We start from the raw sequence: 25392 nt of genomic DNA on the forward strand, positions 1-25392 counted from the left end.
ACTTGATAATGATTCCTGCTGTTTGGTGGGAATCTCTAGGGAAGTAAAACCGCTCCAAGGCCAACTGTCATAAAAATAAGGTAAACTATCTTCAGACCCAGGCTTCACAGGCCACTCACTCTGCATATGGAAATGTCTTGGTCTAAAATTCATGTGTATGGAATATCACTAAGGTATGAAATGTTTAACAAAATCAAAGAGAACTAATCGGATGCCCTCAAACTCCCTCTGCTCATCTCTACTCGGTGAGGTGGCCTGCAAAAAAAATTTTTTTAAGGACTCCTCCAATTCAAACCATAGTGTCTCCTTCACCTGTCTTCCCAAGACTCAAGAGGAGCTGTCATGATGTACCCCACTTTGTTTTTTCTCTCACGATATAAATAACAATAGCATTTTTATAAATAGGCGAAGTGGGTGGGAAGGGAAGTAAATGCAAGAGTCTACCTATATGCTATTGTGATGTCGCAGACTATAAAACATCGAACATAGGCAGGGTAATTGTTTGGTATACTGGAAGGAGGATAATAAAAGCATTTCCACCACTAAAGAAAATTAAATGTGGAAAAAAAGAAAAAAACCCAAGACCGATGGCAGTTTGAGTGTAGTGTATTTGTTTTTCGTTTTCCTAAATTAGTGTGCCAAGTTTTGTATTCTTTCTGTTTCCAATTTTGCTTTCGGTGAAGGTTTCTCGAATCTCAGCAATCCTACACATAAACGTTTATCGTTATATCCATTAAGACTTAAGGTTTTAGATTTTCAACTATGAGGGAGAACTCAGCCAAAGATGCTTGAAAGATAAATACGTTTAATTAGGGGCAGAGGATGATCATTAAAGGAAGTCTGACTGCTGCAGAAGTCATTAACAATCTTAAATGAAATTTTTATTTTTATGATAGCCATTTACATGTATAATAAGAGCCAATGATTCTTGGGAGCAGTGTGACAGAAACAGAGTGTGGCGAGAACTCATGTAAGACATACTATTTAAATGAGCTGGTGTTAGCTATTCATATTTGTTAATGAACTAGATATGCAGGGCTATAAGAATGAATGTTCTGATGCTTTAAATTTTAATATCTAGAAATCAAGGGTAAGGACCAATTACTAGAATTTCCACCCTTAAAGGAATAATTAATAACGATATAACAAATGTACGGCTCCAAACTTCTTAAAAAAAAAAGTTTAATTTTAAAAAATTAAGATCAATAATTGAAAAACAGCCAAAACAGTCATGTCAAGCTGTAGTAGTTCAGGATCATGGCAGCTTTTTGTGCTGGTCATGGATCATAATTCTAAATGTTTTAATATACAATAATCCATATGAATGCATTACAGACCCTGTTATCACCTGTAGTTAATGGTGCCTGTGACACAAATGAACAGGCTGTTCTTTGCTCTTACCTTTATGGTAAATAAACTAGCATTCTGGAGTCACAATAATTAAATAAAATGTAAATCCCTAATCTCATTTGGCTATTTGGACCAAGAAAGTTACCCGGCTATTACCTGTCTAGTTCTAATGATTAGTGATGATTTATTGTTCTTTTTTTTATTGTTCCAAAAGTGCTCTGATGTGGTGCCTTGATGTCTCATGAAAAGAAATTGGTCTTAAAAAGCTACTCATTGTTTATCCTGACTCTTAGATAACACATTTTTCTTCTGATAAAATATTTTTCTTATTTATTGTTCAAAACACACAATATAGACAATAATTCTAATTCTGGTGCTGTTTTATTTAGTAGTGTTTTATTCCTGGTGCCTGGCTGTCTACCATAGTACCTCAGCACATAGCTTTACTGTGAGATAAGCCCCCTGTCCTTTACTCTTTCTCGCAGGCTTTCTGTGGTTTGTCTGCAGGATGCAGGTTTTGAACTGAAGAGTGCAATGGAGTTCTTACTGTGCCTTTCCGGTTCCAGCACAATCCAAGTTTTGTGTTTAGAATTGTCCTTGACATTCTTTCGTCCCACAATGGGGTGGACACAGTGTGCTGGAAACCATGACATCATTATCATTGACACAGACTTAAATAAATCACCTGCATCTTGGCCTCTTTGTGCTTATTCAAGGATTCTTCATCTTAAGGAAGAAAGTGCTCTTTATTTTTACAAACCTTCATCCCAAGGGTGACTGGAAAATGCAAACTTTTACAAGTGTTTGAAAAACAAATATGCTGTGTGGTTTTAGACACAGTATGCTGAGTCAGAGTTGTCTTGGAAAATGTTTAAGGTCGGGTGTGAGGCAGAAGGACAGCCCGGATTGCCATGAATTCAGAGGAGGGATTCTTAACCGACCTATTATTGTGGCCTTCTGAATGTGGAGTCACATGAAACTTCATCAAGTAGGCATATATATGGTATTTCAGAAACATACCTGAAAAGGATTAGTGTCTCATCATAATAAATTGAGCCTGATATTCCAAAAAGGCAAGGTTGATTCTCAGTAAGTTGAGGCAAAGTACATTCTAGGTAAGAGTGACACCGTCTCAGTTGCATAATCTCTGGTAAAAGAAGGTTATAGCCAAAGTATTACCACAGAACGTGATACCCACAAGATGCCAACTACACATGTGTATAGCTGGCGTTTAATAATTTGGGAAGCAACCACCTACTGTAACTTCTCTTTACTTTTTCATAAGAAAATGACAATGAGGAAGGAAGTGCAGCAGAAATCTTGAACATTACCACTATTATGCAAAAAAAAAAAAAAAAAAAAAAAAAAGAAATGCTGTTAACTGTTTTCCCCTCAGTGACTTGATCTCTCAGATGGAAAACTTATGATTGTTCTGACTCTTGGCTACCAGAAATCACATGAGATGAGCGAGGAAGAAACACACAAAAGCTATATTTATAGCCAGCACTGAACTTCTCAGAAATACCTTAATTTAATTCCTTCCAGAGACTGATAAAAATATCGGATGAGGGAGCCTTTCAACCGATCAATTATTACAATTGACAATACAATATGGCTGTATATTGAACTTCCAAATGTTTTATGCAAAACGTCCCTGCGAAAATATTCCTTAAATGAGAGAGAAGTCCAGGGCCAGAGACAAATGAAAGTGCTCCTACAGTTTAAACAAATACCATTCAAATCATCTGACTGTTATGGGTAGTAGCATTAAATAAGCATCTATTTATACATCTGTGTGTTTTACCTTAAAAGGCCCATGATTTTTTTTTAGTTCTGATAACATAAACAGAGAGGCTGCAGGATACAACTTGTAAAACATATATTTTAATTTTGCTGTAACATTTGCTAGAACCTGTTTTTCTACCAGATAATTATGACTAGAATGTGATAAGCAAAGAATGGTCAGGATAAATTTGGGAATTTGCAGAGTCCTATTTATAAAGTTTCTCTGGTTTTAAGTCAAATGACGATCAGAGAGATATTTATCCTGGATCGTGTTTGGTTCTCTTAGCCTTGTTATTGTCAAAATACAATTTTTTAAAGTCCGGGTTTAATTTACTGACTTGGAGGATTTTTGACTGTCAGCTGTCCTTCTCCGCCCTCTCACATACTCCATAATTTGGGAGGCAGAACATTCTAGAGCTCTCCCAGTTTGCAAACTCTCCCTAATTCAAAATATTGCCATTGTGGAAAACAACCTTTTATCACCTATGCATCTTCAAGCTCCGTGTTAACATAGTTTCATCTTCATCACCACATTGAGCTCTTGCTGCCCCTGTACGTTTTTCCTCAGAAGATGACTGCAATTCTATACGGTCGCCTAAATGATAAGGAAGAAAGATATTTATGGAACGGTAGGGAAAAGCTTAAGGAAGGTATGTTTTAGGAGTTTATATAAAACAGTGAAACAGGTGTTTTCAAGACCTCTGGGATGTTTGTTTTATAAACCGGGAATTTCAAGTTTTGATATGTAGAATTAGGTTTTAAAAAGATATGCCTGCACAGATTGGCCCCCATCATAGCTCCTCCAAGAGGGGAGAAAGCATGAGATTCTGACTGGCCACGAGTCCTCCTGAGTTACCAGAGGCCCAGCAACTAGCATGCCTCTCCCTAAGTACAAATCCTTCGTTGCTTTCGACTCGTATGGAAAAAATAATATCTTTCCCCCTGTTTGTCCCGAGAGCTGCCACCAGAAGAAAAGCCCTTCGTTTGCCCCAAAGAAGCACCTCTGTTTTTCACAGCTTGCAGTAATGCTTAAAGTAAATAAGTTCTTGTGCAGCTAGCACTATTGGATTCATTCAATTGCCTGAACAAAGCTATTGTTTAGAGGTTTACAACAAGCCTTTTCTCTGTTTCCTTTAAAAGAATCTTCCTTGTTCCTGTGGTTGGCATGCTTAGTATAGTAAGCCTTTCTACAGTGTTCAAATGCTAAAGATAATTTTCCCCCACAGAAGAAATGAAGGAAGACTATGACACTATGGGGCCGGAAGCCACGATCCAGACCGCAGTTAACAATGGTACAGGTAAGTTGTGTTCACCTCGCCAAGATCAAATTTGTCCTGTGTCATGTGGATTTGGTAAGTCAGGAAAAGAAACACTGGCCCCTCCATTTGGATCTCCATGACTTAACAATTAAGTCAGACATTACAAGTCTCTTGTTTTGTTTCAAATCAGAGTTCTCTTTTTTATTTTGTCTTATTTTATGTTATTTTATTTTATTTTATTTTATTTTATTTTATTTTATTTTATTCAGCAAATATATCTTTCATTCTTAAACCCCTGATTCACCTGTGAAAGTTGAGAAAACTGAACTGGATAAACATATTTTTTTCAAAGCATGAGTCGGGAAAATTTCTGGTAGTAATTTTTATTTTAAAAGGCTGCATAAATAATCTTAAAATTAGAATGTAATATGCCTCTTCTGGCCACCACTTGATATCAGTCATCGAGAATTCAAATGATATGCTGTAATTTAGATTGTAAATGTTTTTTTCAGGAAGACAAACCAAATTTCCATGTACATTCCTCACAAAAATTGATCATCTGACTTCCTTTTTATTCTCTCCTCACTGTTAATTCTCGGTACCTTCCACCTCCTCTAAATAATGTTTTCCAGGCAGAAGTTTTATAGAGAATTGACAATTTCACTTCTTTTTAGTGAAGCTAAAAAAAATTACAGTAAGAAAGCAGTAAGCAGCGTTTTCTTTTACTCTGCTCCTGCTGTGGTATGGGACTTCAGGACAGTTGTGACATTCCATGTTCCTCCCCCAAAACTGAACAGCGTCTTGCCTTGCATTCTCACGTCACCAGTGCAAATGTACATTGACTCACTACGTTTATCTCTCTTTTCCTGGATAAGGCTAATTATTTTTGGTGTTATAAACAATCCTTCACACTGCCATTACAAATATGAACCTTGTGCCCAGTCGAAGGTTATCTTCCAAAACAAAACAAAACAAAACAAAACAAAAATCACATAAGTATTTCCACTCGACTCACCAATGGGAAAAAAAGTTACAGTTTTGCGAAGTTTTGAAATGTAAATAATTCAGACAATAGTCATATCTCCCTTGTGTTGATACACATCATAATAAACTGCTCATGCTGTGCTTCTAGTTAGAATGTTCTTATTAATAACTTACAAGGCACTAATTCACTTTCTTCGGTATAAAATAAGAGAAATAATGAACAACTGTAATGTTTCTTATATTTCAGCATGTCAATTTAAGGTACAAAAATGAGACTGTGCAATATGGGATTAGGAAAAAGGTATAGAATTAGGAAAGAGTAATCTTAGTGTTTAGGTATAACTCTGGCAATAACTAGCTAGATTGTGACCTTGAGCAAGTCAGTTACCCTCTTCGGAACCCCGTTTTCCCACCTGAGAAATGAATTCCCCACCTGAAGCACACTAGCTGCTTCTTGAGAATATTTCTAGTTTCAATGTTCTCTGTTGCAGGGTATATAAATCATCATATAAAATAGAGACAAGACATAACAAATTCATATAAAAACATAATAATAAAGAGATACCATAAATTAGATACTTTCTATAATGCCCCAACTCATGGGATCAAGAATGGCTTCATGATTTTTTAAAGATAAATGTCAAATTTCAACTTCCAGCGTAAATAAACACTAACTTTTATCAACTTTATAGACATTTGAGTGACACAAATGTAAATTTATCCCACAAAGTGACTATTTACTAGCTGTTTTATACACTTGAAATCTAAAGTGAGATTAATAAAAATGATTCCTGTTCAATAGAGTTAAAAATCAATTATGAATGTTCTTTTACCTGGCTTTAACATCTCTTTTTCTGATGCTTACTTACTCTTCCTGAGAGTTCATATGTTTTCAGTCACTAAATAAATGAAAAAGTATTCACTGAGAATCTTCTATATATTCACGATTGGTGTGTGTGTGGTCGAAGATGGGCCAGGAAGTCTAAGACATGGTTATTATTTAATTTGGAAGATGAGGCTAACACACAAGGAAAAAACAGAACAATAAGAAAAATATGTGATAAATGTGCAACAAATGGTAGGAACTATAATTATTTCAAATCATAAAAGTGGGGGGAATCTTACGGGATAAGTATTCAGAAAAAGCTCCATGACAGAGGCAAAATTTGAACTAAGTATATTTTCAGTGGTCATAGAGAAGTAAGGAAGGGCTTTCTAGCAGAAGAATATGTGAGCCAAGGAAGGACACTGTGAAATCTATTCAGAGGATAGTGAGTAAATGGATTCACCTGAATCAGAGGGTCCTAGGAAGTGATTCATAGGAAGTGAAGCTGGACATTTAAGTTGAAGCCAGCTGGTGGAGAATGTAAAGCACCAGACCCAAGAGTTTGCGTCATGTTATACTACCATGATTTCTGTGGGGGAAAACCAGACTTTACGAGACCAACTGGAAGTCATTGTAGTTACTCAGGTGTGAAGTGATAAAAAGCTTGACCTAGGGTGGTGACAGTGGTGAAATTAGCAGCATGGTTTCTTAACAAACAGTTGAATCTCTGGGTGATGGATTCAAAATGGCCTCAAGATTACACATCTTCATGTTTAGAACATGGGAATACTTGATTAAAAGATAAAAAGAAGGAGGATCCCATTTTGAGAAGACCTTAAGTTAGTCTTTAGACATAAGTATCTTCATAGAAGAGTTATATATGGATGTGAATATGAGCATGCTCATTGGAAATGAGGAATTGAAACACAGGAAGTCAGGGCTAGAGATAGAGATTTGAGAGTGATGCAAATATATTCCAATAGTATTTACCATCATGGGACTATGAAACTAACAATTGAGAGTGTATTTATTGAAACAGCTAGAAAGATGAGGCCAGGGTTGCTGGTGGGTAGGGAGAAAAATCAAATTCATTGAAAGAAAAAAGATTAAGATAGAGAAAAATTAAACAGCCAGAAGGCAAAGAAAGATTCAAAAAGTAGAGAATGGTCAATTCAATCAAAAGATTCAAATAATTACATTTGAAAGAATGCTGAACAAATACATTGGACTTGCTAATTATGAATTTCCTGGTGACCTTCAGTTTATAACTCTGCCCTTTTAGAGAGTAAATATGTATTTCTTCACAACCGTAAGTTACTGCTTCTTTTCCCCAGAATCTTTTTGATTGCTAAATACATGGGGAATTGAAATAAGACATCTCTTCTGGTTGAAATTGCTTATTAATGGACCATCTCTTTGTCTCCACCCAAGTCCTACACGATCCAGCTATTGGCTGACCTTCTCTAGCCATCCCAATCTATAACGATATCTTCTTCCAGTGAATGCTCATAGAACAAAACACCTAAACTTGCCATAAATTCTGTAGTATGTTGTTAATTAATGTGCTGTCTTTTCCAAATTAGATTGCAAACTCCAAGAGCATGGATTGTTTCTTAGGCTACCACATTACCTATAAGAGAGCCTTAAAATTTTTTTAAACTTTACTTTTCAATTTTATTTTTTAATTTTTCAAAATTTATTGTATCTATTTCTTAATGTACAAGGTTATATTAGTTTCAGGTGTACAATATAGTGATTCAGCAATTCTATACATTATTCAATGCTCATCAAAATAAGTTCACTCTTAATCCTCATTTATTTTACCCAACCACCAACCCACCCACCTCCCCTCTGGTAACCACCAGTTTGTCCTCTATATTTGGAATGCCTTAAAATTAACAGGCTCTCAATAAATATATTTTTAATGAATAAATATGGAATTAATTTGATAGCAGATAACCATTTTTCTTTTCTAATCAAAGCAGAATCAACAGATATTGGAATAGATCATTTTTTTAATGTTTATTTATTGGGGGGGTGGGGAAGGGAGGGGTAGAGGGAGAGGAAGACAGAATCTCAAGCAGGCTCCGCACTGTCAGCACAGAGCCCAACACAGGGCTGGAACTCACAAACCATGAGATCATGACCCAAGTCAAAATCAAGAGTCGGCCACTCAACCAACTGAGTCACCCAGGCACCCCTGGAATAGATACAGTCTAAACAGGTTAAGCAAAGTTTCTGATAAAAAGTGTTGTTATTAATGGGAATAAGCTCTGAAGGAAAGACAAAGATAATGTGTCTAGTACTTTTCTTTGAATATTCAACACACAAATTTCATTCCCAACTAAAAGCAAGGAAAACACCTCTGAATTTCCTTCTCAGCTCTACATATCTATTAAATAGCAGAAATTAATTAAGTTCATATAGATGGATAGAATAGTCCTTTAAAATCTAAAAGTATCTTCGTCCTCGTATATTCTGCTGAGTTTAAAGCTGCAAGAAGCAATGGAATTTAGTTGAATTCAATCACAGAACTCTAAAATTGAAAGCTATACTATACAACAGTTTCTTAATTGTATTTTGATAGTTGAGGAAACCGTGAAAAGTGCCAAATAGCTAACTGATGGCAGATTCGGAAAAAAATCTAAATTACCTGACATAACCTTTCACTTCAGAATGTTTTTTCACCACTCTGATGAGCTGTCCTGATAGAAAATATGGTATCATCTTTGACTCTTACATGCTTTATCTAATTAGTCATTGGTTACTATCATAAATATCATATATCACTTTTATTTCTCCCCATCGTTTTTTTTCACTTCCCTGATTTAAATCCTCGTCTTTCCTTAGAACTATTATGACACCTTGTTAACGAGGCTCCATTTCAATTCCTAGTTTCTTTAATTCTTTCTTCACACTAACAAAGTTAGTAATAAGCTGTTTTCCTAATTCTGGGCAAGTGAATTTTCCTAATTCAGGGCAAGTGAATAATGGTAACTCATCTCCCGCTCCACTTCGTACTCAACCTTGCGTGGCTCTCCATTGCTTTCAGACTGAGTTGGCATTTGAGTCGAACTGATATCCTCTTGATCCAACACCATCTTGCTTTACTACTACTTCCTGGTATATGCTTCAGTTCTGAAGGACTGCTTACCATTTATACTCTTTTGCCTTTGCTTATGATTTTCCATCAACGTAGAAAGCCATTCATTCTTTTTAGTCTGACAGCATCATCTGCGTTCTTAAAAGCCACCTCTACCAGGAAGCCATCTTATAGTCTCCTACTCAAGATTAACTACTCCTTCCTTTGAGGGTCTTCTTTTAGAATGTATTAATTTTTCTCTCATACTTAGTCACCTGCAGGTATGTTTCTTCCCACTAGATTAAAAGCTACTTGAGGACAGAAATGGTAATGGAGTTTTGGTCACTTTCTTGCTATAGATCCTAGAATGGTCTAGGTCACAAAGAGTTTTTAAAAAAAATTGAGGGAGTGAATGAGAGACAAACAAAGCTTGGACTTCCCCTTCAGGTTTCCAGGTTGACATATTTTTGACACCTGACATGAAATAACCAACCAGACATTTTCATCTCTCGTTATTCCAATCTCCCAAATGAGAAAGATTCAGTTACATTTGACTGGTGTCCATCCTTCATGTCCTCCTCTATTTGCTCAGTCCACATTCATCCTATAACCCTTTTCTCATTGGTCAAACTTCCTTCTTAGAATCCTTAATTGCTTCTTAGTACCCAAAGGACAAAACCCACATTCTTCAGACCAGTATTAAGTGCCATCCATTTCATACCAACAGTGTTCTATTCTCATCAGACCAAATCTTTTGGTAATATCAACAGAGAATCACATTTATACCAACCTCTGAATCTCTGCCCATGCTATTCCTTGAGACCCTAATTTCTCACTCCCTTTCCTCCAGTTTTCCAAACTCTACCTACCCTTCTGTTCTTCAGGGCCAGTTCACATTCCATTTGCATAATGTGGTCATTCTTAAACACCCCAAACCACATCAATCTCTTCCTTCTCTGAAATTCCACAGCCCTCAAGTGGACACCAGTAATTCTAGCATGTTGAATTGTTCCCCTTTCTAATGTTTGCACCTATTTAGCCTAGTTAATTTTATGAAGACAAGAGAATTCTTGAGCTGTAAAATGGGGGTATATTATCACGCCATCTACCTCATAGGATTGTTGAGGTAACTAAATAAATAATGTATATATTAGCCTTAGTAAAGGCCCCCAAAATATTTGCTTTAAGAAAAGGACTATTCCCTGTTTGCCTCAAAGTGCCCAGTACATCAGTGAACACATGGTACACATTATGACTGGCATAATAAATGAGTGAATGAATGAATGAACGAACAAACGAATGAATGAATATTTGGTGGAGAAGAAATGGACTCTGAGAAAGGAAGTCACAATATGGGAAAACATTCCTTGTGGAGGGGATTAAGCCCAGTATCTTCAGATAGTGACACCAGGATTCAAGTCCTGAAATCAACTTGTTAAAGGCAAAGAAGAACAATGTACGGTGTCACTATTTTTTTTTTACAACCAAGTTAGATTAGCAGCACAGCAAAGTTGATTTATAACAACATGAAGCACCGGAAACCCTGACTTATATTAACAACTTTCTATATTGCATTTAATATTTCTACGTTGGTTTTAATGTTTCAAAAATGAAAGAAAATTGTAGGCTTTAACACATAAGACGAAGAATGCCCTTTTGTAAAGAACCTTACATCTTCCATATTTTAAGGAGATTCAAATTCAGAATAAAATTATTGTGTAGAATTTTCAAGAGTATGTGGGGGAAAAACCCACTATTTTCAAAGAAGATTAGAGAAACGGAAAAACTTAGGAGCATTATAAAGCCTACGTGCTAGTAGTAACAAGGATGTATCTTAGGTGCTTGGTGATCATTAGTATTAACGCAGTTCCACGTGCATAGCAAGACCCAATAGGCCCCTGATGTTTTCCTCTTTGAATGTGTGTAAGTTACATTTATTCAGACAATCTAGTACTCTAGTTATAAAGGGCTATTAATAACCACCTGTGCCTTTTCTTCCTTTGCTGGGAAAAGAAAAGCACCTTACCACCTTCCATCTAGAAACTGGGTAAGGCCAATTTAGGTCTCCATTCTTAATCTTACATAACACAATAAAATTACTGTCCAAGAACTAACTGTGTTGACTCTAACTGTAGTCATTAAACATGCTTCCAATCTTTTAAGGATAATAAAGGAATGCTTTTACCCATGAAAGGTAAATGTTGGTCTGGGATGCTCCAGATTAGTTTACAGTCAGATAAACATTGGAATTTTGTCTTTACCGATTACTACTTACATGAACTTGAGTGGAAAGAATTCATTTCTACATCAGTAAAGTGGAAACAATGATTCCCTATGTACAAAGTCTCACTGTAGGAACTAAATGGTATATTATTTTTGAAGTACCTAGTGCACTGCCTAATATATACTAGATGCTTACCCTGATTTGCTTATTTTGCCAGTTGGTTTGTATCTCCAGATAAGCTTTAAACCATTTTTATTCCCTAAGAAATAAATGGATGCTGAACCTCCCAATAACACTGGCTCCTCACTAACTTCTTCTCTAGAAAACTAAATTGCAATATTTAACAGATTTGTAATGGAGGGACTAACCAGTCAATTTTGAGAGCCTCTGCCCATTAAATTCCTTTGACGGCTTAGAAAACCAAGCAGACAAGCTGTAGGAAAGATGTCTTTTCACTGCTCCAACAATGCATTTGAGGTCAAAATATGAAGCTTAAGAAGGAATTGCTTAGTCTTCTATCTCATTTCATCTTTATCTAGCATCCTTTCTTAAATGTAGAAGAGGATGTACAATGTTTGTGTATAACGATGAAATCCGTCAAAGACTTTTCTTGATCACTGACTAGCATCAGGAATTATGTTGTTCTTCTTCCTGTCCTGAATGACAAACAAATAAACAAGTAATAAAATGTTTGTCACTTGTTAACCACTAAGATACCTACATTTATTCTTTTCCGTCAGGGTATTTGTTGTGTGCAGAATTTGAACTGAGGTTTGAGAAAGAAACTGTAAGTAAATAGAAGACATAGTTTGTGTTCTTAAGAAATGCCAAATCCTGGGGTGCCTGGCTGGCTCAGTCAGTACAACATGCAGCTCTTGATCTTGGGGTTGTAAGTTGGAGCCCCACGTTGGGTGTAGAGATTACTTAGAAATAAAATCTTTTTAAAAAATCAAAATGACATGAAAGCAAAATTTATAAATAAATAATTAATAGCCTCATTAGCTATTCAGATCAATAGTCACTTAGGGTGACCCTACGAAGTTTAAGACATTTTGTTAGACATCATGAAAAATACAATGAATAGTCACTGTCATTAAGGACTTACCTTCAACTGGGTGAAAAAAACAATGGTAGATGAATAAGAAATGTGTGTAAAGTGCTTAGCACAATGTTAGACATAATAAATGTTCAGTCATTGCTAGCCGTCATTATTATTGTTATTAATATTATAACAATATGTGGATTAAGATGTTTTATTTGAAATCAACAAGCTATGTAGGTTCGAGTGAAAGGTGTTAAATATTGCAGAGGGTTTTTGACAGTGTAGGGTCAAATATTGGAGACATGAAGATAGAGAGCCTTAGAAGACCACAAAATTCAGAGAACATTTTCGTCAGGAGAAAGGCTTGTTAAACATGGTTCTGTGCAGAAGAGAAGCATGGAGAAAGTTGAAAATGTAAAAGGAGACTGGGTAAAGGATGGAGTAAGTTATCAGTAGTTATGAGGAAGTAGCATTAGAGAGTAGCCTTGGCTGTGGGCAGAGGCACATCTTTTTTAGCAGTAGGTTCAAAAGAAAAATGGAGAATGATTATAGAGATTCTGGTCGAATTTAAGGGTAGTTCAGAGAATTCACGTCATATGGGTTGCATGCACTGTTTGAGGTAAGTAGGAAAAGAGATGATCAATTGACAGTAAGGAAAGGGAGTGGGTTGGAATCTTGAAGAATGGAAATTTAGAGTAATTGCAGTGGACAGTGTATGGAGGTTCAATTCCCATCATAAAAGAATATCCCATTTGGATAACATGGACTGAAACAAGTCTGTATGATTATTTATGTTTCTTTAGACATTTTTGATACTCTTAGGCAAGAATGGGGCTGGATTTTCGCTTGGCAAGGCAAGAGTGACACAAAAATAAGGGACAGGGATGGAAATGATTTCAAGCTCCAAGGTGAACTGAGGCAAGTAAAAGAAGACTGGGTGAAATGGACAGGAATACTGGTCATCACAAGGAAGGACCTTCATCCAGGGAGTGAGGAACTGAACGATGGGGAAGGGCAGAAGGTTGAAATCTTCTGGTTTGTAGGGATAGAATCGTCCCGGGATGAGCTCCACACCAAAGTGTGACCATCCCTGTTGTTAAAGAGCCTCAAAGCCCTGCGAAGCCAGGATCTCCCTGGACTATTTGTTGAGCCATGAAGTTTCCCAGAATGATAGTAATGGCAGCCTGGGGTAAATACAACCAGGGGACAAGTATCATCTTACTTAAGCTATGCAAGTAGCGTCCTAAACCATGATGGCAAAAATGGATTTAGAGCTTCAGAAAACTGCAGTTACAAACTGGAGGTTTTTTGAGGGTAGAGGTTAAGTTTGCTCTGCTCCAAATTCCCTCTAAATGGGCACAGTGTTCATACAACCTTGATGGTTGACAGGTTGTTTGTTGAATTAATGAATAAATGAGCAAAACCAACAAATGGACAGAAAATTAATAACATAGGAACATTGGTTAGAAATGGCCATGTGAATTGAGGAGTGTGTTGACCCATCCTCTTTGCTCTGTGAGCTTTGACAGAGGACAGCAGGAGCGGCTGTGCTGGAAAGGTCTGTGAGGGATGGGGTATTACTATGACAGGACGACACAGTTTCATGTAATCTGAAGAAGTGAAACGCACGTAGGGGGGTATCATTAAGCATGTGGGGGGATAAACAAGTAATATGTGGAATGGAAAAGCAAAATGAACCATGAATAAAGGATTGGTCTTTTTTTTTTCTCTAGTCCTAAGTCAAACTTGAGACATTCTTTATTTACTATCAAGTTATTCCATACTGAGTGCCTTTAGAAACACGATTAAACATAAGGACTATCTAAAGTAGGAAAACAAAATCCTTAAGTATTAAATGGAAATTGTAAGTAAGCATCTTGATTAGAGAATTTGAGGAATTTTTATGATGTTTTCTCTTTACCCCAATACACTTGGATGTGGATTGCCCAGTGGGGTGGGGTGGGGGTTAGGGAATGAAACAAGTGTATAGGATTCCGAAGTGCAGGAACATGAAGGGAAAAAGTTTAAAATTTCATCTTTTATTTATATTGAAGTCAGCATTCACCATGGCTTTCCCCCATACTAATTTTATGGTGTTATAATGTTGTCATTTAGAACTATTTATAATGCCGGCAATGTTGTCAGCATCTAGGACCTCTTCAAATCATGTCACATCAGTTAGGCATAATGAAGAACTTAAAAGATGGGTTTCTCTCTCACTCATTCTCTCTTTCTCTCATACTGAGTCACTATGATACAGTGGAAAGAGTAATGGGTTAAGAGTCAGGATACATGAATGCTCCATCAAGCTCTTCCAGAAATTATTTGTCTAACTTTCTATGAATCATAAGCCTCATCTATACCTTAGTTGTATCATCTGTTAAAGGAGGAAATTAGACTAGAAATTTTGGACTCCACCCCACCATACCCTTTCTTCTGATGAATTTTTGCTGGGAAGCATCAACAAAGAAAACAAAGCACCGGCTGAGCTAGTTGGCATGGGAAGGGGATGGTCCTGCCTCATGGTATTATACCCAGGGCCCTACATTTGGAAGGGCTTTGACTTTGGTTTAATGTTCTGCTGTTGTCATTGTGCACTGGGCCCCACAAATTATGTAGTGTAATTAGTCCTGCATATAGCTCACAAAATGCATTAGGATAATAGCAGAGTATACGCCAGAATGGGAAGGGGTGGGATCAGGGATTCACCACCACTGAGAAATGCCAGCTATGTCCAGGTTTACCAGATTCTTCTGAGTTCTGAGGGGTCTCCAGAGCAGTGAAAGACTCTAGACCTAGATTGAAAATCTCGCCTAAGCAAGAAACACCACGTGTCAAGGTACAACTCCCCTAAAATGGTGATATTAATGATAAGGTTAGGAGGCTGGCAAGTGGTTTGGCCTCTTTAAATACAAATTCTGTGCATCACATCATTCTCATAGAAGAAAGTGGGAAAAAGAGTACGAAATTTTCTGTACCATTATTATCCTCTAGGTTTAATAACTTCCAATTTCCTCATATTATTTTTACATGGAGTGTAAATTAAATCCTTGAACTTTTTAAATATTTTTTAATCTTTTTAAAAATGTATTTAAGTAATCTCTAGACCCAACACAGGGCTTGAACTCACAACCCCGAGATCAAGAGTCGCACGCTCCAACAACTGAGCCAGCCAAGTGCCCCTAAATTAAACACTTTAAATTAGCTATCTTTATTATGTGGGGAACAGAAGCCACACAAGTTTGATCATAAGTTATTTCTCAGCAAGAGTTGAGTGGATGTGTAGTGTTACTCAATTGTGCAAGATCAGTTTATGAGATCATTCAATTGACACCTAAATACTCAAAGGAGGGAACCATACTATTATAAAGCATGTCGTTTTCTTGTTGTTTATAATATCTGTCACACTCTTATGTGTTGGGGGAGTCTTGTCATCAGGTATGTCATGAAAATCCTCATTTGGGGGCGCCTGGGTGGCTTGGTCGGTTAAGCGTCCGACTTCGGCTCAGGTCATGATCTCATGGTCCGTGAGTTCGAGCCCCGCGTCAGGCTCTGTGCTGACAGCTCAGAGCCTGGAGCCTGTTTCAGATTCTGTGACTCCCTCTCTCTCTGCCCCTCCCCTGTTCATGCTCTGTCTCTCTCTGTCTCAAAAATAAATAAACGTTTAAAAAAAATAAATAAATAAAAATAAAAAAAAAAAAAAAAAAGAAAATCCTCATTTGAAGATTTTTAGTTCACTCCGTACAATAAGTTTTTAAAAATAAACTAGAGAGGGGCACCGGGATGGCTCCGTCCGTTGAGCGTCCAGCTTCAGCTCAGGTCATGATGTCACAATTCGTGGGTTTGAGCCCCGCATCGGGCTCTGTGCTGACAGCTCAGAGCCTGGAGCCTGCTTCGGATTCTGTGTCTCCCTCTCTCTCTGCCCCTGCCCCATTCGCTCTCTGTCTTTCTCTCTCTCTCTCAAAATTGTAAATAAACATTAAAAATAAATTCATAAAAAAATAAAAAATAAGTAAATACAGTAGAGAAAAAGAGAGGTTTCGAGGACAGAAAAACAGATGTAGCACTTGGTTAGACAGGAGGGCCATGTTCAGACTGTAATCAGTGTATACCTCCTGGCTGATGAATGCTGTGGTTTTATTAGCTTTGTTTGTGATTAGCAGCAGCTATCTCCACTTAACAGCAAGGGTTCCCACAAGAAATAACTGATAGCCCAAGCTTCTTGAGTGACTCCTTCATTCATTCCACAAACATTTAATAAGCACTGTTTTCCTTGTGAAGCTGTCAATGGTTTCTAGTCACCTCCAAAATCTTAATCTGTGTATATGCTGCCTTCATCAGAAAGCTATGTTGCTTTGAGTTTTTAATTGAAAAGAATATAGATGAACCTCTTTAGGCCTAGCCAGTGAATAAAAAAGCAAATTGATAGGGCAATTAATTAATTGAAAGTATGGAATTCTGAAACTTCAAGGATACCCCAGAAAGCATATACCAGCTCATTTCACAGATGAAGATACTGAGATTAAAAATCACAAGTTGCTGAGCCAAAATGGGTTGCCCAGGGACCATGAACCTGGTCCAATCGGTCAGTTATTGAGCATTAGCTGTGTGCCAGGCAATGTACCAGGCACTCGTGGTACAAAGTTGAATAAAACGCAGTCTGCCCGCAGGTCAACGAAGGGTTACAATGTAATGTGATAAGGTCAGCGATTGAGATATGAAGATGATGTTTAGTAAGTGCAGAAAGAGGTTATAAATTCAGGTAGAGATCCTCAGGAAGGCCACATGATATGGGACTAATTCTGAGCTACTTCCCAAAACCATGTTACTGAATACCTTCTTTACCTGGGTGATGCAGATAATTGAATTCCCAGGGCAATGATTCTTAAACTGGGCGTGCATCAGAACCCCCTGAAGGGCTTGTCAAAACACAGACTGCTGATTCTGTTTTGAACAAGCTCCCAGGTAATGCCAATGCTGCTGGCCTGGAGACCACATTGTGAAAACCAGTGTCCTAGAACACCCTCAGTTGTTGTGTGTCTCTACAAAAAGCATATAAAAAGAGTGCGGATTTGCTGGGCAAGACACCTTACTTTACAAACCCCTCTAACATATCATAACAGAGTCTAAGAATCTTTTCAGTAATATACCAAGTCCAAAATTTTAGATTACACAGTAATGTGAAAAGTCAATACACTTGAACTTACTTGAGATTTTTTTTTCCTTTAAAGTCATGGATTCTGTACCAATACATAGCAATCAAAACTGTCTCAAGGTTAGTAGTCTCTAAATCTTGATGTTCACAATCCCTTAATATAAAACCTCACTTTGAAATTAGACTGTGTCCCTGACTGGGCTGCTTCCTGCTGTTTAGGGAGACATTTGATCCTGCAGAGATCTCATCCCCACCCCACCCCCATTCCTTCTGCCACTCTCTCCTAAAGTTCTTACACTTGGGGAGCTCCCATTGAGGCGCGGAGAGATGGACCCAGACGCTGTGCTAATTCCCAAGAAGAAAAGAAAACTTTGTCGCTCTTAAGGAGCCTTCTCTGTCTCTGCGCACACCTCTGTAGCAGTCGAGGCTCTGTGGGGCTGCCTGCCGTGTAGCAGTGTGATGAGAAAAAGATCGTCCTCTTCCCTCACAGCTGTTTTTAGATATCTGGTGCCAATATGTATTTTGGAAGCCTTCTACAGAAAGGCACACATGCATTTTTAATGGTAAAATGCTTATGTTCATTAATTAGTCAACTTTAAACAAGGTAGCCATGAGAATTTATATACCTCAACAAATGCTGAGTATGAGCTTCTTTAAAAATTCAATAGAGAAGACTAAATTTAAAATAATTTTCCATGTTTTCTTATCCTCTAAAATGTTAGTAAAGAGACTATTTTTCTAAGAGATGATGAACACAGTTACCTAGATTTGTGATTGCTTCTTCAGGTCCCTTTACCTTGACATATGAAGTGAGTAAATATCAGATTATATGATATGTACATAATTTCTACATTTTGCTGAGAAGTATACACACACACACACACAATCCTCTGTTACATGTTTATGTGTTTATATGTGTATATTGCAGAACCACAAGCATTTCATGTACATATCTCTAAATATGAGAATCACAGAAGCAGGAAAGCAATTATCAATCAACACCATTGGATCCTCATCCCAAAGCCCACTCTCTGGCATTAGTAGGGACTCAATAAACAGTTATTAAACAATGGGACGGATGAATGATTCTACTCGGTCTCTTACATGTATTTACTTCAGCTTTTCTCAACCCTCCAAGACGTTTTCTTTTCCAAAAGAATTACTTATTCATTTTATGTTCATTAAAATGGCTTAGCATAATATTCAAACATATTTCTTCAGTTTTTTAATGAAAATTGAAAACATGTGGGGTACTAGATCAGTTATAATAGAGTACATGAACACATGCTCATTACAAATAAAGAAAATAAATGGCAAAAGGATGGAAGTAAAGAGGGAAACAGTAAAAGAGAAGGAATAAGTATTTATGATTTAACTATTTGTAAACACTAAGCAAACCTCGCTCTTAAGTATCTTTGAGAAAGTGTCCTAAAAACTCGATTATGGGAGGTGACTGATTTGAAGACCAATATATCTCTTTTATTTAGAGTTCTGTCAACATCACTTGATTTTTTAAGGAATAACTTTAAAAGTCAATCCATATTTATATTTATCATTATCTAAAAATATCAATATCTAAGATAGACATAAAAGTATTTATGCAAGTATCATTAATAAGCAATATTAGTGGGGCACCTGGGTGGCTCAGTCGGTTAAGCGTCCTACTCTTGATTTTGGCTCAGGTCATGATCCCAGGGTCGTGGGATCGAGCCCAGTGTCAGACTCTGCTCTAAGTGTGGAGCTTGCTTGGGATTCTCTCTCTCTCTCTCTCTCTCTCTCTCTCTCTCTCTCTCTCTTTCTCTCTCTCTCTCTCTCTCCCCCTCTGTCCCTCTCCCCCACTCGCACATTCTCTCTCTCCCTCTAAAATAAATAAAATGAAAAATATTTTTTAAAAGCAACATTTGTAAGGGTGAACAACATACTGACAAGAAATGTGAGGCTTTTCTAACTTGAAGTGACCTAGAAATTCATCCTAACAATACTAAAATACACGTGGTGATGAAGAAACATTTTTAATTAATGCATTGTTTTGGTTTTTGGTTTTTTTTGGATAGAGAAAAGTTTACCTGACCTTAGGGGAGGTTGAAATATTTGCAAGACATTAGGATAAATTTTAAGACTAAATGCAAAATCTCTGGAGAAGGTATGGGAAGAAATCACTTGAGGTTTCTTGTGAATTTTTGTTATGGTTTGATCATAAATATCATGTAAATATCCTTTGTCAGTGTGTTTTGGCAGTTCTTCCAAGGAGACCAAGGAGTAAAGAGGATTACAGAAAGAAAAAAAAAAAAAAGGGAAAAGGAAGCTGATTTTACAATAGAAAATGCAGTGGGGAATTCTGTAACTTTCTAGTGAATTTTCTACCTCATTCCTATGTCCACTATACAGTATTACAAAATCTTTGTAAAAACCAAAAATGTAAACTTCTGTATACAACCAAAACTTTATCCTTCTCAACAAGTTTGAAAGTAACCAAAAATTAATCCCATTGTTTGTTCAAATATAACAAGTGGGGTGATTTTGGATCTTAGAGACTGAAACACATATAGTCTAAAGTAGAAAGGGGAGTTTTTCAACTCACAGAATCTAAAGAGGATTGACAACAGAGCCACTGGAAGGACACAGGTACAGCTTGGCCTCAGGAGCAAATATAGCTAGAAATGTACTATCAGGACTTGCCATCTTGTCTTTGCTTTTCTTTGTATACCTGCTTCAGTCTCTTTCTTCATAAATCTTCTTACCTTACAATGAGATATATCGATTCCTTTGTTCTACGTCTTATAGCGGCAGTTACTTGAGGGAAATAAATTCTCTTGATTCTCTCTTTGGAACAAAGTCCTCAAATCATAAGCAAATGATTTACTGACTCAGTTGGATCCATTGGCTACCCCTGAACCAATCAACAGTTTGGCCTGGAGAATGGAGAACTAAAATAAGTTCATTTTAGGTGCAGATTAAGCCATTGTAGCTAGGGGAGCAGAATCATGCACTAACATGGCAGCTCCCTTGGGTACCATAAAGTTTGACAGTAGAGAATATGGGGGCCGATGCCAGGCAAAGGAAAATGTGGTACTGAACGGGAAAACCATATGTTTCAAGTACCCATAGCAACACCAAGGGAAAACCACATTATACCTGTGTTGGTTAGACCTAGACTAGTTCATGGAAGTCTAGAATCTAGACCACTTGACTCTAGACACATGACATATATAGGTAATAGCATACCTATACCGCATGAACAAAATCTTGATGGAGCAAATAGATTTAAATGATGGAGTGCTATCTTCTTCATTAAATTCTTTTTGAATAGTCAACTGAACCCTTTTGAATTCTTGCAAATATTTATGGCCATCACTAAACAGTTTATTCCATAATTGTTCTACAATTGCCTGAATAGCAGGTCTGAATTCCTAGCTCAACTGTGGGTATCTTATCTTATGCTTCCTTTTATTAGAAGACTTCTACACCAAGACTAATGTTAAGCACGTAATTTATTCCACATTCATTCCATAAATGATTCTTGAGAGCCTACTAATTTCTAGGCAATATGCTCAAAGCTCAGGATACAAAGATGATCAAAGATGATCCTTAAGGAGAGAATATGATTTGATGTCTTTGTCCCAATCCCATGTGACACTGAAACCTAGCATACCCAAATTTGATCTAACAAGTGAATTGCCTCTCCAAACACTAGTAGTGCTTCTAGATGCAGTTTAGTTTGCCTATCCAGAAAAATCTGAATTTTCCTCCTGTTTAAGCCAAAAGGCTATTAATGCAAATCCGATTGCATTTGCATTTGGTTACATTTCTGATGGAAACATTCATATGCAAATGAAAATTCATGAAAAGATAGCCAGATAATTCCAATAGTTGCTGAAATATCAAGATAAAATTAGGATGTTAAAATGTCCATCCATCCATGTTTACTAGGCTTCACTAACGATTGTCAAGTAGGACAGTGTTCTTGAAAAGCTTAAGTAAGTCATGCCTTAAACATTTGACAACATTCTAATAGGTCTGGGTTTAGAAAGGAGCTGCTATATTATTTCCTACTGCCACAGTGCTGAAAAAGAAGTCAGTCCCTGGTCAAATCAGTCAAGTTGCTCAAAAGTGGTTCATCTTTGATCCACCATTTTGTCCCCCTTATCTTTTCTTGCCCTTACAAACAAAAGGTGATTTTTGATAGATGTAAAGTCACTTAGATGATCCAAAACAATGAACAAAGAGTTTGTGCAAGTTGTCGTTTCTTCGTACCCTCTAGAGACTTAATGGTGCAAGTTGAATGACATTCACTACCAATAAATACCATTTGGAAAGCATCTATGGTATCACGAGTATACCCATGGAAAATTGATCTGAATCGATGTTCATATTCTTTTCAAAGATTTAAGACTTGGGGGTACTTGGCTGGTTGAGTCAGTAAAGCATGCAACTCTTGATCTTGGGCTTGTGAGGTCAAGTCTCATGTTGGGTGTACGGATTACTTACAAATAACATCTTAAGAAATAAATACATACATATTTAAGATTCTAAAAAAAGATTTAAACAACTTTTGAGATATAAAATCATAATCTACTATTACACATTCCAAACTTGTATTTGAAGGAAATATGGGTGTTGGAATCAGACTGTTGCTCTTGGTCAACTTGTTAGAACCTGGAGCGCAAAAGAGGTCATACTAGTCAGGATCGTTAGCACTCAGTTTAATAGTTTACAAAGTGTGATGCTCTCCAGTTTTCTTTTATTTGGTACAAGGTTTTAGTTCATAGTTTCAAGTGTTTTTAGAATTCTGGTGTTCTCTGCTTTGGTGACTGTCACCTATCATCCATCAAATTGGAAAGCTTGAACCTAAGGAAAGATCTTAGCCTCTCCCTCCTTAGTACACCCAATCCTTCCCCCAAGCCTAGTGTTTTTATTTAAGTATCTCTCAAGTCTAGCCACTTCTCATAGTCTCCATCACCAATTCCTTAACTTTTATCTTTGCCTGTTTTATGACAAGACTCCAAACTGGTTTCCCAGAATCCACTTTTCTCTTTCTGAAATCCCCACCGTACTACGTAGCTAGAGTTGTCATTTAAATATGCAGATGGGGGGGAGGGGGAGCCTGGGTGGCTTTGTCGGTTATGCCTCTGACTTCAGCTTAGGTCACGATCTTCCGGTTCTGTGAGTTTGAGCCCCACATCAGGCTCTCTGCTGTCAGTGCAGAACCTGCTTCAGATCCTCTGTGCCTTCTCTCTCTTTCTCTCTCTCTCTCTCAAAAATAAATAAAAAAGCATAAAAAAATAAAATAAAAATGCAGATAAGGGGTGCCTCGGTGGCTCAGTTGGTTAAGCCTCCGACTTGGGCTCAGTTCATGATCTTATAGTGTGTGACTTCAAGCCCTGCATCTGGCTCTGCACTGTCAGCATGGATCCTCGCTTAGGATTCTCTCTCTCTCTGTCCCTCTCTGCCCCTCCCCTGTTCGTGCACGCTCCCTCTCTCAAAAGAAATAAATGATTTTTTTTTTAAATGAAAAAAATAAAAATGCAGATAATTCACAACTTCATCCAATCATCTCCTTGCTTAATACCCTTCAGGGGCTTCCTGTTTCTCTTAGAATAAAACTCAAATCCTTAACAGGGCTACCACACACCACATGTTCTGGTTCCTGCCTGCCTCTCTACCCTCACATCATATTGCTTCCCTTTTGCTGTCTGCACTCAGCACTGTCTTTTTAGATAGTGATACTCAGCATGCTCTTTCCAGCCTCCTTGTATGTGCTGCTCTTCCCCAGCTTCTAAAGTTAGTTGACTTCATGCTTTCTCAATTAAAGTTTTCCTGATCTTCTAGACTCCATCAGGTTCCACCCGCCCCCCCCTTCGTAGGACCACACAACTTCCTTGAGTAATATACATGTGAGTTTGTAACATTGTTTTTATTTTTGAGAAAATGTCAGTTATACTGATTGTTCTCATGTCTTCCTGCAGGATGAAAATGAATCTGTTTTTTGCTTATCAAATCAAGCCCTTCCCACTTTCTGTTCTTTGCATCTATAATCCACAAGTTTGTAACAGTGAAGGCACCAATAAAAATGAAATAAAAATAAGCATCGAGTAGCTCAAACATCATCCTGCCACAAACTGTCAGAGATAATTAGTATGGCAAATACTTTAATATCTTATATGGCAGAGAAGGTGAGGTGGGGAATATAGGGTGAACGAAGCTTAACTGCTCTCAGAAACTATGAAAGTAGGGCTCCACCCCCTAATTATACTAGCAAATGACTTTCATCCACCTACTTAGGGTGGATACTACCATACCAGCCACACTCCCAACACTGGCTTATGCATAAAACTTTTTATTTAGGGTATTTAAGCCACAATTTATTGCAGAAACATATCTAGAAGTTTCAAATATACAAAGTCTTGTGACACAGTTGCTGCAGTTGATTTACAACTATTATCCAATTCATGGGAATGGAGTCATAATTACAGAAGTTACAAATCTTCAAAATCACACAGCACAATAGCTGTTTCTTTTGCTTTTATTAAGCATCTCTGTTCATTTTATTTTACTTCTGATTGTGAGCTTCATTTTATTTTCAGGCAGCTTTAAAAAATACTGATAAGGAAAGATAAAGTGCCACATCCCATGACTCTTTAACAAAGTCTCATTATTATCTCTCTAGGAATATCTGTCCTTTCACATCTGTGTCAGACTGTGTAGTCCTGGCCACCTGTGATGTTCAGAGAGTGGAAGGTTAAAAGCTTATATTTAGCAACAGGATGTATCTGTGGTTAAGCACTTTAAGTTTAGTGGACAATAAAAAATTAAATATACCTTTCTCAAAAGAAGAGGAAGTTTTATATAGACTGTTATAGTAGCTTTGAGCTCATATTATCTCTCATGTTATGGGTCTTAGAATGTAGTTCTGTTTTTTTTTTTTTTTAATTTTCCCTAAAAAAATTTGAAAAATGTCTTTCACTCTTTGTGAATTATGCAGACTAGTATTCCAGGAAGGAGGAAAAAAAAATGTGCCTATTTCACTTAAAGCAAAGTGTCTTTTTTTTTTTTTTTTTTTTTTTGCATGTATTATTCGATCAATAACCGGTCACCTGCCACACTTCTTACAAATAAATTAGGTGTGTGTGGTCTTTTTTGCAAGTCAACGTTTCGTAGTAACCGTGATGTGCGTAGGCTTGGGCTACCCACGAAGAAGGCCCCGCAAAGACGCTTCTTCTCCTTTTGTGATTTCAGTCAAGAATGCAAATTGCACATCAGACTTTGAGGAATACTTTGCCAAAAGAAAACTGGAGGAACGCGACGGCCACGCAGTCAGCATCGAGGAGTACCTTCAGCGCAGTGACACGGCCATTATTTACCCAGAAGCCCCTGAGGAGCTGTCTCGCCTCGGCACGCCAGAGGCCAATGGGCAGGAAGAAAATGGTGAGGCTGTAATTCATTTTTAGCCACTACGCTGACCTCTGCAGCTGTTACAATTACAAATGCACTACATGCCTGGGTGTTTACCTTAAAATTTGAAGAACAGCTGCAGAGGCATGGAATTTCATGAGCAAAGATTAGAACTGTAATTTTAGGGTATTGTGAAATTTTTTTTGTCAGCAAATTTGTGTCATTTGTACATCCAATAAAGAACAAGAACAATTAGAGCCTATTCCTAAGAGATAAAAATATCGGAATTGATT

The 25392-nt window shown here is 37.3% G+C and overlaps 1 protein-coding gene across 5 annotated transcripts in view; it reads left to right on the top strand.

Moving 5' to 3' along the window:
* The window catches only part of ZEB2 (zinc finger E-box binding homeobox 2), a 134984-nt gene that overhangs the window by 89303 nt on the left and 20289 nt on the right, over window positions 1–25392 (top strand). For all 5 annotated transcript variants that reach the window (XM_078451309.2, XM_078451308.2, XM_060626191.3 and 2 more), the window contains 2 exons: window positions 4362–4433; window positions 24944–25132. In XM_078451309.2, the coding sequence (XP_078307435.1) occupies window positions 4362–4433; window positions 24944–25132 (261 nt within the window). The remainder of the gene's footprint in view (window positions 1–4361; window positions 4434–24943; window positions 25133–25392) is intronic.

The sequence above is a fragment of the Panthera onca genome, chromosome C1, assembly GCF_046562875.1.
Source record: "Panthera onca isolate mPanOnc1 chromosome C1, mPanOnc1 haplotype 2, whole genome shotgun sequence".
Lineage (NCBI taxonomy): Eukaryota > Metazoa > Chordata > Mammalia > Carnivora > Felidae > Panthera > Panthera onca.